We start from the raw sequence: 18,345 nt of genomic DNA, 5'->3' as shown, positions 1-18,345 counted from the left end.
AATTTGCATTTTGGGTTGTTTAGGCCCATGCTCCTTTCCTCTGAGTAATTAGAGTTTATGTGTTTAGATAGACTAGGGTTAGCCCAATCACAAACAAAGTTAGGCCCACAATTCAACCTGTGACAGATTTAGAGTTAAATGTAAATAAAAATATTTAAGGTAATTTTCAATCCAAGGAGTTTGTTTCTAATTGGAGATGGTCCTTTTAAAATAAGCTTAATTCAAGTCCAAAAGGGCTTCATACATATTTATTTACTCAGTAACTTATTTCTGTTCTACATAAGGATATTTTTCCCTTCACAAATACCTGATGGCATCATGAGAGTAATCATTATAGAAAGACTGGTTCCAATAAATTTAATCAAATCAGTATATATTTTTTTTAAATATCATATATATCTCAACAGTTCTGTTAGATTATAAACATTTATCAAGACAGTCCCAATTATGATTAGTTTGGGTTACTGGAACTCCTCATATGAAACAATCAATATAAGGAACAAAAAATGAATGATTACACTTTTCACCTGTAGTGTCTCCTCCTATCTTCATTTTCTTCCTCCCTACATTTAGAAGACAACAGCTACTGGATATCAACAATAGAAGTTTCAATTCACTGGGACATACAGTGTTCAGGAGGAATCTTTTTGTGGACAGTTAATTTGATATGTGTATATAAAAATAACCCACGTAATACTTTGCAGTTTGATCCAAGAATATGTCTCTTATTCAAATAATGCAAATTTCAGGACAAATTTGTTGCACCTAAAAACTTGCATTTTTGGCTTTAATGTAAAAAGTTAGCTCACCAACAAGCTTTCATTCTTTCTATCAAAATAGAAGAAATGCCAGATATTTTAGGTGTTTTTTTATTTTTTTTTTATTGCTACGTTAAACATGAAAAAGCAAAAAATGCTTATTAAAATAAAAGATGGCAAATTAAAATAATGCTTCAAAACTCAAAGTAACTAAATAACAATGGTAAAAATGTGTAATTAAATCTGTGTTATGTATCTCACCCTGATCCCAACTTAACTGAAGACGGTTATAATAACAAAATGCTGCTTTATAACACGTAATTGAGAATAAAATCAAATCCAACTTTTTAATATTTCCTCTTAGCCTTTTGGGAGATTGTGAATCTCTTAATGCCAGTGTTTTATACAAAAGTACAACCGCAGGTTTCTGGGTTTTGTTGAGTCAGCTCACTGCAGACCAAGAGGCCCGATGACAACACCTACCTGAAGGAAGGTAACATGCTGTCGTAGAAATACCATGTTGCTGTTAGATACGAGTGTTTTGCATCTGTTGAATAGAGACGCCATGCAGCCTAGAGGGAGAAAGAACTAAAGTCAACACTGCCCAAATAATTATGGATATATAATTAAGGATACATATTACCTGTATGAGATTTGCAGCAGGCATCCTCCTTTTCTCAAAGTGCTTCTGCCGGTGCTGCTCTTGAACCTTCAAGGCAAAGCCTGAGCCTAAGATTCCCTAAAGAGAAAAAAAAAGAAAAAGCCGGTTTCGATCATTATTCTTTTGTAAAAGAAAGCACCATGCTCAGATATTTGTACATACAGCAAACTTACAGCAGGTAGGGCAAAAAAGGAGACACCCAGAAGGGCAAAGCCAGCAGCCAGAAGCCGGCCCTGCCATGTACGTGGAGTCTTGTCACCGTAACCAATTGTGGTCAAAGTTATCTGAATGTGTGAAGAAATCCAGGTCTCAAACACAAGCTACAGCAATGTGTTAATTATACAGTCTTACTACTCTATGACATGTGATTATTTTTCCCCATAACATCTCTAATTTTGCTTTTCAGCCACAATTTCTTTTATTCTCTTGCAAAATAGAAAAAAAAGTGAGATTTCTGATTGTATACAACCCAATTTCCTCCTATACCCCTGAATTAAATCTATCATAGCCTTCAGAAAACCCCTAATCAATGAAAAGTATACCTGGTGGTGATGTCACCTGAGAAGAGATCAAACTGTTTGCTTTTGGTCTTACATTTAAAAAACATGAGGCATACTGTAGCAGACAGGTAAGGAACAAAGACGTGGATTTTAGTGCCAGGATAGGCTATGAAGTTAGATTCCTGTCTTTGAATTGATCACACCAACCCCATGGTGAAATGGTGGCAGCATAATGCTGTGGGGAAGCTGGTCAGGCTAATAGTGAAAGAATAGTCAACACTGAATCTTCTCCTGCTAGCATGAAAATGAACCTATATTAGGGCTAGAGCTCCAATTGCACATCCTAGATCAAAGCCTGATTATGTCATAAAGTGGGTGAGGGGAAGTCTAGACCAAATCTGATTTAAAATCTGTGACTTTAGAAATGCTGTTAATATGTTAAACCCTATCTAACATTAATTACTGTTTTGAGTAAGAATCAGCTGAAAGTATTTTCTTTACGTGTAAAAAGATTGAAAAAAAAAAAAAAACATAGCAAGCACCTCTACTAAGCATTGCTGCAATGGACAGGATAAAAATTTGGGTCAAACCTTTTAGATTTATTATTTTTAGGAAAGTTATAGATGCTTCATGTTTATCTATCATGTAAAATCCTAATAAAACAATCAAAGGTTTGTTGATGGAACATCAAAATTGCCATCACGATTTATAAATAAAGCAAAGCAGTAATTAATAACATATACTAAAGCTACCTTGCATAAACAATAAGCATCATTACCCTGTACCACCTTAATATAGTTTATGATTAAATCACCTATAATTAGAGTTTAAGGAATTTTTTTGTGCAACTTCTAGTTTTATGTTTAAGAAAATGCCCTAAATACCCTATAATCATTCAATGTAATACAAAGTCTATAGAAAATGCATTCACCATTAGTCCAAAAGAGAATGACAAGTGTTTGGACAGGAAAAGAACCTGCAAAGTTGGTGTATTTTGCAGTACTTACAGTTCCCCACCAGAGGGAGTCTGCATAGGTGACAAAATCTGAGTTGATGTCTTTTTCAGCCAGGTAGACAAGGAAAGAAGCAAATATCAGCACCAGGAAACCTATGTACCAGGCTGTAATCAGCTCCTGTCAGACACAGAAAGGACATGGATCACACCAGCTAGCAGCAGCATATTTACCATCCAAATCCCTGCTGTCATTAGTGGCTATGTTCACCACATGATTGCTTTTGGCTTGCACTTTAACATGGTTGCATCATTGCATTTGGAAAGGTTTTTTTTTTGTTTTTTTTTTAGCAGTTAATCATCCTCATTGTAGCTCACAACATAATGCTGACAGTATAGTGTATGCATCACTTTAGTCAGCGAAGGAAGTACCCCAGAGCAAGTAGCTCCAAGTAAGATGCATGTTTTAAGACAGGGAGAATCAATTACCAGGTAATCCTCAGTTAGCTTCAAGACATCCCACCCAAGTGGGATGCTTAATACAACCTTTTATTCCTCTAATATATTTTAAAGAGTTATTATTTAGCAGAAAAAACAAAGCAGTTTTTCTTTTCCACCTTGCTGTGAGCATAAACGACGGAGCCAAGAAGTTTCCAGGTGCCTCCTCGTCGGTCCATACGAACCATACGCAGGATCTGCAGGAAACGCATGCTGCGCAGGGCTGACGTGGCGAAGATGTTGCCCTGCGTCCCTGCAGCAATTACTGCTAGTGACGCCACAAAAACGATGAAGTCTGCAGGGAACCAGGCAGACGGACACAGAAAGAAGGGAAAAGGTCACATTGAGATGATGTTTACAAATGTTGTCCACAGAAACGGAGAGAACTATTGGCTTTGATTAACTATTCACACACAGACTCTCACCTATGACACAGAAGGGCTTCCTGGCAAATCTCAGGCGTCCCTGCCATCCCCGGTATCTGCAACAACAGCCAGCGGCCCAGATCCTGATGAAGTACTCCAAGCCAAACACTACGATCATTACAAACTCCTGTAAATCACATACAAAAAAAAAATATTTTGCAATCTATATCCATGCTTCACAAACATAACTTTTTCACTTTTTTTAACATCTAGTTAACATCCATGAGAAAATGACACATTCGCTGTTTTTTTTGTTTTTTTGTAATTGCATTCTTTATGCTTGTTCTTACATTGCAGGTAAGTCTTTGTATTTACAGCAAACACATGTTTAGCATTTTAACAAGCAACACTTAAATATGAAATCAGGCTGGTCACCCTTTCTACCTTCTTATAGGAAGCAAAAAAGTTTCCCATCTCTCCTTCAATGAACATAAATTACAGAAAAGATCAAACAATATTGTGTGAAAACGGGGGTCTTGGCTGCTGTTGTTGAAGCTGACCAATCAAAACAGACTGGGCCTTTCTAAGAGGAAGCTAACCCCTTAGGGACTTTAAAGGAAACATGGTGATTGAAAGATCTAAAAAGTTATGTTATAGCACTGGTGCTGTAAAAGCTTAGTTGCTGTAAAGCTGGTGCTATAGGTTTTTTTCTTCATCAGTAGTTGTATCATGTTTTAAAAGTTCAGTGTTCTATACATGCTCATAACTGCCTTCGAGCAATTAGATTATTATAATGATAAAACAAATTATACAGATAGATAAATCCCCAAGTGTTCCTCGTGTCGAGGTGAGTTAGCTTTCAGAAGCGTAGACCAATAAACTGCATATTGTAGCATCAGATTAAGAAATATTAAAATAAGGTAAAACATTTGAGCAATAAAGGCAACTATATGCAGCCAATATTTATCTCAATTGATGTGTTGTGATATAAACAAACAATTACAACTAACAAACTAACTGTTGATTATTTTTCGATTAATCAATTAATAATTCGATAGCCAAAGGTTCCTAAAAGGAGATTTTTGTTCTGGATAGTGCATATTTATAGACAGAAGTTTTTTATTTTTTTTTTACAATTTTGGTAAAATTGCACCTCAAGGTTGGTCACTCTGTCAGCTGAAAACATGTTTTAGTAATTCAACAATTATTTCAATAATCAATTAATCACAATTAATCTGATTTACTGTCACAAAAGATATCTATATATCTATATTTATATATATATATCTATATTTATATATATATATATCTATATAGATATATATCTATCTATATATATATATCTATATCTATATCTCTATATTTATATATATATATATATTTCTTTTTTTTCTTTTCTTTTTAAATATATATATTAGAGGGCTGTATTTTTGTACTTTATGGTATTATTTTGTGTTAAATAGGCCAGAAGAAGGTTTCTTGTAGGGCAGAGCTCCAGTATCTAGCCATTGGCATGTTGCTCAATTGCTGTTATTTCATTTGACAAGTTTAAATGATGTGCATTATTTGTAATGTCTATTTAAATAAAAGAAGTGGGGATATTCTCTGCGCTCTCCTGCCACACCAATGGGGTGTTGCTCTGTTGTTGGTCATCCCGTTTATTAGGTCATCAATGTCAGCAGTCCGCTAGCTGTAAAACTAAAACAAAGTCATTATTTGGCAGGAGCTACACCAACAGAATAGTCAGGTAATATATTTATTGACCAGCATTGAGTAATATCAAGATTTTGAAAATAATTTTGGCTTCAAAATTATGTTACACTGTGCCTGTGGGTCCATAAAAATGCTAGAACGATTGTAACTGTATGAAGCATTTTACGTTGGGCAAATGCAGCTCTATCCCTCCCCTGCATGTCAGTGTGCACTGTGTGACAGCTGGCTAAAACACAATTCCTAATGCTTAAAACACAATCAGATTTGGCTGTTTGGAAATACTTTAAGCAGGAAGCTCCAATTAGGCAACATTTTTATACAACTACATCAATGAAGATACAAGCAGTATTTCTGTAAAGTTGGATCTGCAAGTTTGCTTCACAAACAGAAGCACAGGTATAAAATTATCTGAATACTTACTTCAATGCTACTGTACCTTTAAATTTTGCAGTGTTTTATTCTAGATTAATGCTAAACCCAATGTATAAAATCTAGATAATATTCTAGTACTTGACTCCCACAAAGAGTAGTTGTGTTTTTCTCTTTTCAAATACAAAGGTATTACATTATGCCCTGTATGTATCTTAAATGTATGTATCAAATATTTTCTGAGTACCAATAAATCTTTTTCATTTAAGGTTACTGTACCAAAGCATATCTTCTATGCTTACGCAGATTAAGACTTTAAAAATCCTACATACACCCTTACACAGTTCGAAAATATTCAATTAGAGGAATTGAAATGGTTATTTATAATAAATGAGAACAAAATGTAATTCGCAGCTTTGTGTTTGTTTACATTTGTTATTGTAGATTTATGGGTTGCCCATACCAAAATGCCATCTGATCAAATGAAGGCTACAGTGTAGGTTAAGTCCACTGAAGGCAAATTGGCTGCTAATGGCCCAGGTGATTGATGGACAGAGTAAACTGAATGAAAGTGAAAGTCAGGAACATTGCTGTTAAAAGACACATAATGATGAGTAAGGTAGGAGAAGAGAAGAGAGGAGGTGGATGAGTCAGGTTTGGAAGGAAAAGCGAGCATCCATTAGTTTTCACTAAAGCAGCTAAATGACAGAAGAAGGGATGCGATTAAGGGATGGCTTTTAGGATTAGTGCATCATGTCTGTGATTTCCTGCAAAGTCAACATCACCTGAATCCTCTCAACTGCTTACACAAGTGCCTCTACGATCAAACCACACAGTACACATACAGGTGCTGGTCATAAAATTAGAATATCATGAAAAAGTAGATTGATTTCAGTAATTCCATTTAAAAAGTGAAACTTGTATATTATATTCATACATTACATACAAACTCATATATTTCAGATGTTTATTTTGTTTAATTTTGATGATTACAAATGACAACAAATGAAAATCTCAAATTCATCATATCAGAAAATTAGAATATTACTGAAGACCAATAAAAACAAAGGATTTATAGAAATGTTGGCCAACTGAAAAGTATGAACACGAAAAGTATGAGCATGTACAGCACTCAGTATTTAGTTGGGCCTCCTTTGGCCTGTATTACTGCAGCAATGCGGCGTGGCATGGAGTCGATCAGTCTGTGGCACTGCTCAGGTGTTATGATAGCCCAGGTTGCTCTAATAGTGGCTTTTAGCTCTTCTGAATTGTTGGGTCTGGTGTATTGCATCTTCTTCTTCACAATACCCCATAGATTTTCTATGGGGTTAAGGTCAGGAGAGTTTGCTGGCCAATTAAGAACAGGGATACCATGGTCCTTCAACCAGGTACTGGTAGCTTTGGCACTGTGTGCAGGTGCCAAGTCCTGTTGGAAAATGAAATCTGCATCTCCAAAAAGTTGGTCAGCTGCAGGAAGCATGAAGTGCTCTAAAACTTCCTGGTATGTGGCTGCGTTGACCCTGGACCTCAGAAAACACAATGGACCAACACCAGCAGATGACATGGCACCCCAAACCATCACTGACTGTGGAAACTTTACACTGGACTTCAAGCAACGTGGATGAAGTGCCTCTCTTCTTTTCCTCCAGACTCTGGGACCTTGATTTCCAAAGGAAATGCAAAATTTACTTTCATCAGAGAACATGACTTTGGACCACTCACCAGCAGTCCAGTCCTGTTTCTCTTTAGCCCAGGCAAGACGCTTCTGACGCTGTCTGTGGTTCAAGAGTGGCTTGACACAAGGAATGCGACAGCAGAAACCCATGTCTTTCATACGTCTGTGTGTGGTGGTTCTTGAAGCACTCACTCCAGCTGCAGTCCACTCTTTGTGAATCTCCCCCACATTTTTGAATGGGTTTTGTTTCACAATCCTCTCCAGGGTGCGGTTATCTCTCTTGCTTGTACACTTTTTTCGACCACATCTTTTCCTTCCCTTCGCCTCTCTATTAATGTGCTTGGACACTGAGCTCTGTGAACAGCCAGCCTCTTTAGCGATGACCTTTTGTGTCTTGCCCTCCTTGTGCAAGGTGTCGATGGTCGTCTTTTGGACAACTGTCAAGTCAGCAGTCTTCCCCATGATTGTGTAGCCTATAGAACTAGACTGAAAGACCATTTAAAGGCTTTTGCAGGTGGTTTGAGTTAATTAGCTGATTAGAGTGTGGCACCAGGGGCCATCAATTTTGAACCTTTTCACAATATTCTAATTTTCTGATATGATGAATTTGAGATTTTCATTTGTTGTCATTTGTAATCATCAAAATTAAACAAAATAAACATCTGAAATATATGAGTTTGTATGTAATGTATGAATATAATATACAAGTTTCACTTTTTAAATGGAATTACTGAAATCAATCTACTTTTTCATGATATTCTAATTTTATGACCAGCACCTGTATGTTTACAAAGGAGTAAGTGAGACCATGAAAATGTGTGCTAATAAATTTCAACTGTATGTGTCAAAAGAGTTAAATACGGGGTCTTACCAGGATAAAGAGGCCTTGGTTGGCCATCTTTTGGTGTTCGGGGATGGTTGAGAACACTGACAACACCAAGCAGCTGAAGACTAGAAGAAAACTGAAACACACATTTTTTTTTTGTTAATGAAGCAGCTGCTGATTTTATACCTGAAATTTTCAGCACCTATTTTTGTTTTAGATATGCAGCAGAAACACATTTTGAATTGACATTCAAATATTACAGAAAACCAGATACAAGCACAATAAAACATATAAAATTGTGCAGGCCTTACTGACAGTGTGACTGACAATCATAAAACAAACCAGAACATATACATATATATACACATATATATATACACATATATATATATACACATATATATATATACACATATATATATATACACATATACACATATATATATACACATATATACAGAGATGGCAAAAGTACTCACTTTCCGTACTTGAGTAAAAGTACAGATACTTGTGTTAAAAAATACTCTGGTAAAAGTGGAAGTACTGATTAAACTTCTTTACTCAAGTAAAAGTAACAAAGTACAGGCTTGTAAATTTACTTAAAGTATAAAAGTAAAAGTAGAAACCACTTTTTTCATGCCGTTGCCTACATTTTAAATGGATGTCTGAAAATGAACGCAAAGGAGATCTAGTCCTATTGGCAATCATCTCGTCGTCCATGCTACTATGCTAACGCCACCAAGCTGCAATGATTTGCCGCGAATGAATACTGCCGAATCTGTCGATTCATCTTGTAGTGGTGCGTCAAATGCAACGTAGATTCCCATCCAATTAGATTGAATTTGGTATTGATGACGTGAAAAATAATAACGGTAACTCCATTGAAATGATTCAAAACTAAAGTAACGAGCCAATTTTTTAAAATGTAAGGAGTAGAAAGTACAGATATTTGTGTAAAAATGTAAGGAGTAGAAGTAAAAAGTCGCCATAAAAATAAGTAGTAAAGTAAAGTAAAAATATCAGAAAAATCTACTTGAGTACAGTAACGAAGTATTTGTACTTCGTTACTTCCCATCTCTGCATATATATATATATTAGTGCTGTCAAAATTATCGCGTTATTAACGCGTTAACGCGAGGCCATTTTAACTGCGATAATTTTTTTAACGTGAGATTAACGCTATGTGGTTTTATGGTACAATTTTCCAAGTACATCCCGCTGCAGCCTGCGGGGAGGCGGGGCTATTTCCCCCCAGTGTATGCATTTATCATAGGCTTCGAGAGCGGAGCTCCTCAAGGGAAAAAGACGCTCATACACTGGGTGACGCTAGTGCCTTTTCTTTAAGCCCCACCACCAACAAACAAGTTGAGTGTCTGGTAACTAGTAGCAACCTGAAATACGGTGAGAAAACTGATTACTGAGGTGAAATGGAATCTCGTAGCAGCACTCTTGCCGTCTGTGTACGCCACAGGTCGGTATCGTGTGTGTGTGGGTGGGTGTGTCTGTGTGTTTGTGGGTGGGTGGGTGTGTGTTCTCATTTTTGTTAAGAGGCTGAAAAGTAACTTTCTAGAGCATAGACGACCTCCATCTAGTGATGTCTGTCTATTGATTTTGATGTATTGATTGAAAATTGTTCATTATTACCTTGGTTAATTAACATCTAATGTTAACTCTACTAAATTTTATAGCAGTAGGGTAAAATGCTTGTCTTTGTTCAAAAGACTGTATTAACTGTAAAGACTGTCTTTTACATCAGCCTGTTTTCAGGGCCTTTTTTTTTTGGCTACATATTTGTTATTTTTTGCTACATGCCTCCCCATCTTCTTGCCATATGTTTCTATGGCATAAATCAGTATCTGTGACCTGTTTTCATTTTAAAAAAAGAACATTGGCACAAACCTAGCCTGTATGTACTTTTTTGTATGTCATCGAGAGTATTTAAATGATTTTCAATCAGGAAAAAAATGTGCGATTAAAATGCGATTAATCGCGAGTTAACTAAGGCATTGATGCGATTAATCGCGATTAAAAAATTTAATCGATTGACAGCACTAATATATATACACATATATATATATGCACATATATATACACATATATATATATGCACATATATATATATATACATATATATATATATATACATATATACACATATATATATATATACACATATATATATATACATATATATATATACATATATACATATATATATATACATATATACACACATATATATATACACATATATATATATATACACATATATATATATACACATATATATACACATATATATACATACACATATATATATATACACACACACATATATATATACATACACACATATATATACACATACACACATATATATACACATACACATATATACACACACACACACACATATATATATATATATATATATATATATATATATATATATATATATATATATATATATATATATATATATATATATATATCAGCTTATACAATATAAAACAAATATGCTATATACAATATATAGTATATAGCCATATACACAGTCAGATGTGCGTTACAAAAAAAAAAAAGATGAAGATGTCTTGAGAGCTGTACTGAACAAATTTTTTTTTTTTGTATACACTCTGTGTACAAAATGATAAAGTCTGTCTAATTTTAAGTCTAATGTAACATAGGAGGTCTGGAGATGCTTCGTTGGTGTTGCTTCTAGGTCCTGAATGAGGGAGGGAGAGAGGCAGTGTCACGTGGGTCCCTGGGCCTTGTTGATAAGGCTGGTAGCGGATGGGAAGAAACTGTTCTTGTGGTTTGAGGTTTTGTTTATGATGGGCCGCAGCCTCCTGCCAGAGGGAAGTATCTGAAATAGTGTGTGGTTGGGGTGCGAGGGATCAGCCACAATCTTCCCTGCACGCCTCAGAGTCCTGGAGGTGTACAGATCCTGGAGAGATGGAAGATTGCACCAAATCAACTTCTCTGCAGACCAGATGACACGCTGCAGTCTGCCCTTGTCCTTGGCGGTGGCAGCAGCGTACCAGATGACAATGGAGGAGGTGAGGATGGACTTACTGATGGAGTAGTAGAAGTGCACCATCATTGTCCTTGTCAGGTTGAATTCTTTCAGCTGCCGCAGGAAGTACATCCTCTGCTGGGCTTTATTTGTGAGGGAGTTGATGTCCATCTCCCACTTTAGGTCATGTGAGATGATAGTTCCCATGAAGCGGAACGACTTCACAGTGTCAATTGTGGAGTCACAGAGGGTGATGGGGATATGTGGGGCTGAATTCTTCCTGAAGTCCACAACCACCTAAACTGTTTTTAGGGTTTTGAGCTCCAAGTTGTTCTCCTTCATAATCACAGAAAAATCTGTTTGTATGTTGAACTCCTTTTGGATGAAAGTTCCAATTTTGCAGTGGTGTCTGTTTACCACTGATTCTGATGAATAAATAATACCTTCTCACTGAGCATCATATTTTTTCAGAAATTGAACTTAATTAGTTCATATACTGAAGTGGGTAAACTAGTATAATTTATTTGAATATTTTTGTGTAAAATAATTTTTAGTAGTCATTTGACTGCACAATTGTTTTTCATCTCCAAGTACATTTATTTTAAAGTATTGCTTCTATTCTACTCTACTCACCTCTGTTAATGATAATGACGGTGCTTGTTTGGTGGGCTACATGGATGCAAATAAATTCAGTAGATTGTCTGAATTTAGGGGCCAAACTGCTTTTATTATTTTAGTTAGTGCTCTGTAAAAGTATGAGATGGTGTCATTGCATCTTAAAGCGTTAAAAATAGGTATCTATGTACAAACTGTCATTTTTAAGAAGGTGAAAATCCGCTTGGACAAAATCACTATCCCACTTCAGCTTGAGTGCTACAATGAAATAAAACACCATAAATTGTGAATAACGGGGCTTTGTGTATAGGCTGCTATCATGCTGGTATAAACAGTTCATTTTTCCCCAAAGTTTTTTCAGACAGAAGTTTTAGCTTGGCAATTATTTCATTCAGCAAAACATTACTGCTGAGAAGAAAAGTTAAGAATGAATCACTATAAACTTGTGGGAGAAAAATGTATTCTGTTAAAAATATTTTAGTTTAATTTAGATAAACTGAAATTTGAAATTACAAAACAGGAAAACACTTTTTCAGTGACTACATTTTAGAGGAAGTGCCTACCAAATTTGTTAAATATTAAGATAATATGAAGAGGCTTATCATATATTAGACTACAACAGTAATTGTTTTCCATTTTCATTATACCTGCTCTCTACCGCATAGTTCCTTGCCTTTCTATGATCTGTATTTTTTTAGATTCTTTTTCATCATTCATATTGGCTGCACTGTTTTTAGCTTATTGAAGACATTAAAATAACGTAAATTGATATATCCAAAAGAACTTAGTGGAAAAAGGTAGGCAACAACCTAATTTTCAAAAGAAGAAATTTTTCTGTTTATATTAGCCAACGTGTTGAGTTGAATATTGTTTTTTCTTCCAAACAAGTAGTAATATTTGGTCAAAAATATAACAGACAGTATAGGTGATAAAGTATAATGAAATTGAAAGTTTGATGTATTATGTGCCAGTATTCCAATACATTTAAATCCATTTAAGCTTTTCTCTTAAGATCATAATAGAGGTACCAAAAGGGAGAACACTTTTATTTTGTCTATATGTATTTTATATGGTGCTGCTTGGTATTTTATGCCTCTTATTGTACAGCCCTTTGTGACGCTCGTATGAGAAAGGTGCGATATAAATAAACATTACTTACTGTTGTTTTATTTGTTTTAGTCAAACAAAGTAGCCTCATTAGACCGCTCATCCAAATTCAATGAGCTGTACAGGACCTGGATGTATACTAAATGCTATATACAGCACCCTTCAGTATTGCAAATTGGAAAACATTTGAATTTGAAACTAAATCAGCTGTTACAGAGACTTGGAGACCTAAAATGCCCCCTTTGCTGAGGTTCTTCGCCATCTTTCTCAATGTGAAAAGTGGCTACACAATCTCTGGTCTTCATTTAATTCATTGAGTTTATTTATATAGCCCCAATTCACAACCCGTCATCTCAAGGCACTTTAAAGAGACAATTCAACCAGATTGTACAGTAAGATTGTTTGAAATTTCTAAGGAAAACCAGTTGATTGCATCGACTCATTGGCTCAAAGGCAACCCTCACACCAAGCAACAGGAAGAAGCCTCCAGCAGAACCAGGCTTAGTGTGAGCGGCCATCTGCCGAGGCCGACTGGGGTTCAAGAAGACAGAAGCAGACATACAGAAACCAGCAGAGATACCATCCAGGAAACTCACAGCCAGGCAAACGAGCTCAGAACCAGCTCCTATGTCAGACGAAGAGGAGAGCACATCCAGCCAGTCACAGTCAGAGAAACAGGACTACACTGAAAAACAGGCCAACCTCTATAATCTATAAACAAAGGTGTTGATGGCAGCAGGACAGCTGATATTTCTCTCCAGGAGTGGAGTTTGTCACAGCCTAACTTGTTTCAAACTGTTTTGTTATTGTATCCCAACTGTAGATTTGAGCAAGTTTTGGAAATGCTAAAACAGTTTTATGTTTTCTTTTCAATAGGTATGTACCTTCTTGCACATTTATTTATTTTCTTTCCCTGTAACAAAGAGTGGTTCTGAGCAGAATTAGCTTCTGTGTAACATCAGGTTTATAACACAAGGAGAGACGTATTAGGGAGTTATTGGTACAGTAATTGTGGCAAGGTAATTGGCAAGTGGTACTTTTTCCCCCCTATCAAAATATAATGTACTCAGATCAAAGATTGACTTCTTTTTCACTTTATCAGTCTGAGATTTAGAGTTGGATCGATACATCAGCCATTTTGGGCCAATATTAGCATTTTTTCTTTCATAGTATTTGTATCAGCTCACATATTCATGTTTGATTCACTAGTGCATTGAGCAGCCATGCCTTGAGACAGAGAAAAGTGTCTGCATTGTCGCTCACTCCATTTGCTATACATTGGTAATATTTAGTTTTATTTGTCAATAAATGTTTCCTTTTTGTTTAAGTTGAGAATTGGGAAATATAAATGTTTTTATCATAGCATAATTTTAATGAAATGGAGGAAGAAAAAGCTACGTCAGCTTCACAAATGGGCCCCAAAAAAACAAAAAGCACATATCGGCCTTAGTAAACCTGCATCTGTAGATCTCCAGGGAGATTATTTTAACCGCAGTGTCAACAATTTTGGTGCCAATTATGTTGAAAAGAACCATTTCTGAAAAGTTTAACTGTTGTAAATGTACCATTCAGGCTCCCCATATTCCAAAGATAAAAAATTTCATCCTCACATGTAATTGAGGACTTGGTGTGCAGCTTCTCCGGCTATTGTTTTGCCGCCTGCATAGCCACAGTTTGTAGCTGGTGAGTCGCCACAAATAGAAAGACAAAGTGGACCTCAGAGAGCTAGGAAGACACCGGACACCAAGCGGGAAAAAGCAGACACCCTGAGTTACCACTGTATAATTTCTCAGTCTGGCGAAGCGTACACAGTGGCCAATTTATGCTTCATAAAAGCACTGGTTAGTTTAAAACAAACAACAAAAAACTACCCTGATGACTCTGTGTAGAAAATACATTTTGGTCATTCATCAGCTGAGTAATGTGCTGACTAAACTGTCTGACTTTTTCCCCCTCAATTAACTCAAAGCGCAGCGTATGCACGTCCACAACGAGTAGATTAGGTGGCCTCTCTGATGGTTTCTTTTATTGACTCATTCTTTATGACAGGAAACAAGGCACAAAACAGTCGAATCAGCTGCATGGCTTTTATAAAATACAGACAAAACGTCCACAGAGTTATAAGTTTGGAGTGATTAACCAAATCACAGGGGCATTTTTGACATTAAAGTGTTCCAAGAAATATATATGTACAAAAGACTTAAAATCTTGGTATATTTGGTACAATGCAAAGTTTTTCTTTAGTATCTTTCCTCTGTTTCCATTAAACTCTGAGAACTCTTTAAATAAGTGTGTGGGGGGGACGACTTCCAGTTATACAGAAATTATTAAAACAGTAAGACAGGGCAGAAGAAATGCAGAGTTTTATAGAAAAGGCAGAGTCGTCTTTAGGGAACCAACAGAGATAATAATGACCTAAAAAGGCGATTCCTTCTTTGCCTGTGGTGGCTGAAGGACAGCCGACAGAGATGATTTTGGCTACTTCGTCGATTGAGATAGTAAGATTCAAAGATTCTGCTTCAGAAATACCAAGACCATTTTTGGACACGAAGTAGCTTCACAATATTCTCATCACAATGCAAAAATATTAGCTCTGAAGTCCTATTCGTCCAAAGGACAGAGATTTATCCAGAGTCTTACATACAATATGTCAAGCTATGGGAATTGAGGAAACGTCAAAATAAAGGAGCAGATTTAAGAAAGTATACTATTTGATTTTTTTTAAATCCTTTTAACTTATGTTGATAGGTCGTTTTTTTGTGTTGGTTTTTTTTTTTACTTTAACATTTCCTGCAACAATTTAACTGAGCAAATTTGTCTGTAAATGTGTTGATCTTATGGGGACACAAGACACTCAGATGGGGTCAAGCAGCGTTAAACTAATAATATTGCACTCCTGATCATGTGACACACAGTGGTGAGTCTCGTAACACACTGGTGATGAGCTGGTGGCACACTAGCTATCCTCCAGTTACACATTTCACAAAGTTTGATTAGATGCAACAAATAACGAACCTCAAATAGCCGTCAATCATTATCCGCATTTTAATAACCTGTTTAAACTAAATCCTCCCTCATCCTAAAAAAACTGACTATTTAAGAGACTTCACAGTTAATTGTTTTTTTTTTTTTTTTACATTAAAACAAAACCCCATATATAAATATATCAGATAAAAATTCTGAGTTATACATTTGATGTCTAAAAAAGTCTCATTCTGATTAGATTTTTTGTACTTCTTTGCAGGAATGTGCCTTTTTTTTTTAAACCTAAGATGAGGACTTTCTTTAAGTAAGCAAATAGTGTATAGAAATAAATAAATAACCACTAAGATATTAAATCCACGTGTGACGCATACAAAGAGGGAGTCATATTTCTGCTGAGGGAACATTTCCTATCCACCACCCAGGACCACCACTCATCATCAATCCCTCCCCTTCAAGGAAACGTCAATTAGGACCAAAGGATCAGTTCCACCAGATCAGCAGGAATGGTTTTAGATGCACACTAAAGACAAATCTACTTGGCCTTGACTATCATAACACGACAACATCTCTGCATTTAAAGTTAGGTTTAAAATTAATTAGACTCATGGATAGCAAAATAAAAAAACAAATCCTTGAATATTTGTGAACAAATATCCTAATATGATCAACAAATTCAGAATATGATAAGGATTTTATAGTGCTTCTGTTCGAGACCATTTTCCACAATTGTTGGTTATTTCTACTAGATTATTACTTTTAATGTGGAGGATATGACTTTGTGTAAAACAAAATGTTTTCTGATTAAATCAGATAAAATGTTTGCATCTAAAATTTCAAACACCAATTTTTTATTTTTTTTATTACGGTACTATTGGTACAGTAGGCTGACAGGAAAGGGGTATGTGAGAGGGGGAGAGACATGCGGGAAAGGTTCACAGGTCAGATTTCGAACCCGGGTCATCTGCGTCGAGGACTAAGGCCTGTTTACATGGGTCGTGTGCGGTAACCAGTGCCCTACCTGGACACCCTTAAACACCAATTTTAAATTGTGATTTAGATGTTAACAGCAGTAGCAGCTATAGTGACCTTTGGGGGGGATCAAGAGTTGATTATTCCTGTATCGTGGGAGAAAGTGTATCCGGTTATAGAAGAGTTTGCTTTATTTATTAAAGATAACAAAATATTAAAGGCAAAAAAAAAAAAAAAAGTAACATTTTCAGAGTTTTGTTTTTAATTGATTATATTTTAGCTTTTTTAAACATTTTATTTCACTTCAATTTAAAACACAATATGATTGCATCTTAAATTATTCTGACATTAAATAGTGTTATATATTAATATTTAGAAAAATACTTAAGGCACAAACATGGGCATATAATATCAGTTGTTTTTTCAATTTATTGAATAATTTATTACAGAGACCTTTAAAAGGTTTTATTCATGGCTGGAGGGGTTTGCAGAAATTGCTGTTCAATACATCTTTGATAGTTTACTTAGAATAAAAAAAAGAATCCCACATAAAGAACACTCAGGACTATTCATCTGGAAGTCTGACAATAAATCTGCATCCTTTAAAGAACAGTTTGGAGCCTTTACCTTTAATGGGGAAAAAAAAGCTGTTGTGATGAGTTTACCCAAAGAGGAAACAACTTGAAGTCAACCTGACACAGATCTGGTGTTGGAATGAATGGGTATAGGTCAGTTAGTCAACAACACTGCTGGGGGGTAAAATATGGGCTTCGATTTTGCATTTGCAGAAAAAGCATGTGAAGTCAAAGATGAAATGTGAATATCCCTGCATTTATTCACCATTATAATTATCTTTTAGAAAGCAAACAAAAACAATAACCGCTCCAAAAATATATAATTGTTGTATTCTGCATTTACTTTCTTTTTTCTAAAAATTGTTTACTTCTCCAGACATATGACTCAGTAGCAAAGATGAGCAAATCCCGTCCTCGACGGCCAGTGTCCTGCAACTTTAAGATGCATCCTTGGTTCAGCAAAGCTGTTAATGATGTACTTATTTGACTAAGCCATGTTAGGGTACAGACATATCTAAAGGTAAAACGGGACACTTACCCATCCCTCCTGCCCATCCCTGCTCTACAGGAAACATCCGTTTAAGAGGATCTTCACGTGTTTGTGTCTTATTTGCTTCAACCAAAATATAAAGAATAGAACAGGGAAACCAGATGTAAAGTAGCCTTGGGGCTAATTCTGGCATATTTAAATATTAATAAATATGCACTGTCCCTTTGAAATAAAGTTATATTTTTATGTATTAGCCATGATATGTGCACAA

The 18,345-nt window shown here is 35.7% G+C and overlaps 1 protein-coding gene across 18 annotated transcripts in view; it reads right to left on the bottom strand.

Annotated features, from left to right (window-relative positions):
• LOC119785918 (potassium voltage-gated channel subfamily KQT member 4) overlaps positions 1–18,345 on the bottom strand; it is an 82,847-nt gene that overhangs the window by 15,941 nt on the left and 48,561 nt on the right. For 15 of the 18 annotated variants that reach the window (XM_038288863.1, XM_038288864.1, XM_038288867.1 and 12 more), the window contains exons 2-8: positions 8,363–8,453; positions 3,795–3,921; positions 3,489–3,664; positions 2,927–3,052; positions 1,593–1,703; positions 1,402–1,497; positions 1,242–1,330 (exon numbers count right to left, since the gene is read on the bottom strand). In XM_038288863.1, the coding sequence (XP_038144791.1) occupies positions 1,242–1,330; positions 1,402–1,497; positions 1,593–1,703; positions 2,927–3,052; positions 3,489–3,664; positions 3,795–3,921; positions 8,363–8,453 (816 nt within the window). Of the gene's footprint in view, positions 1–527; positions 564–1,241; positions 1,331–1,401; positions 1,498–1,592; positions 1,704–2,926; positions 3,053–3,488; positions 3,665–3,794; positions 3,922–8,362; positions 8,454–18,345 lie in introns of all 18 variants that reach the window. The other 3 variants (XM_038288873.1, XM_038288879.1, XM_038288877.1) reach the window with 1 other exon arrangement.

This window comes from Cyprinodon tularosa, unplaced genomic scaffold (genome assembly GCF_016077235.1).
Source record: "Cyprinodon tularosa strain WSP-4 unplaced genomic scaffold, ASM1607723v1 ctg26, whole genome shotgun sequence".
Taxonomy (NCBI): Eukaryota; Metazoa; Chordata; class Actinopteri; order Cyprinodontiformes; family Cyprinodontidae; genus Cyprinodon; species Cyprinodon tularosa.
Note: the sequence above shows the minus strand (reverse complement) of the source record. Positions and strands in the feature narration are given on the sequence as shown.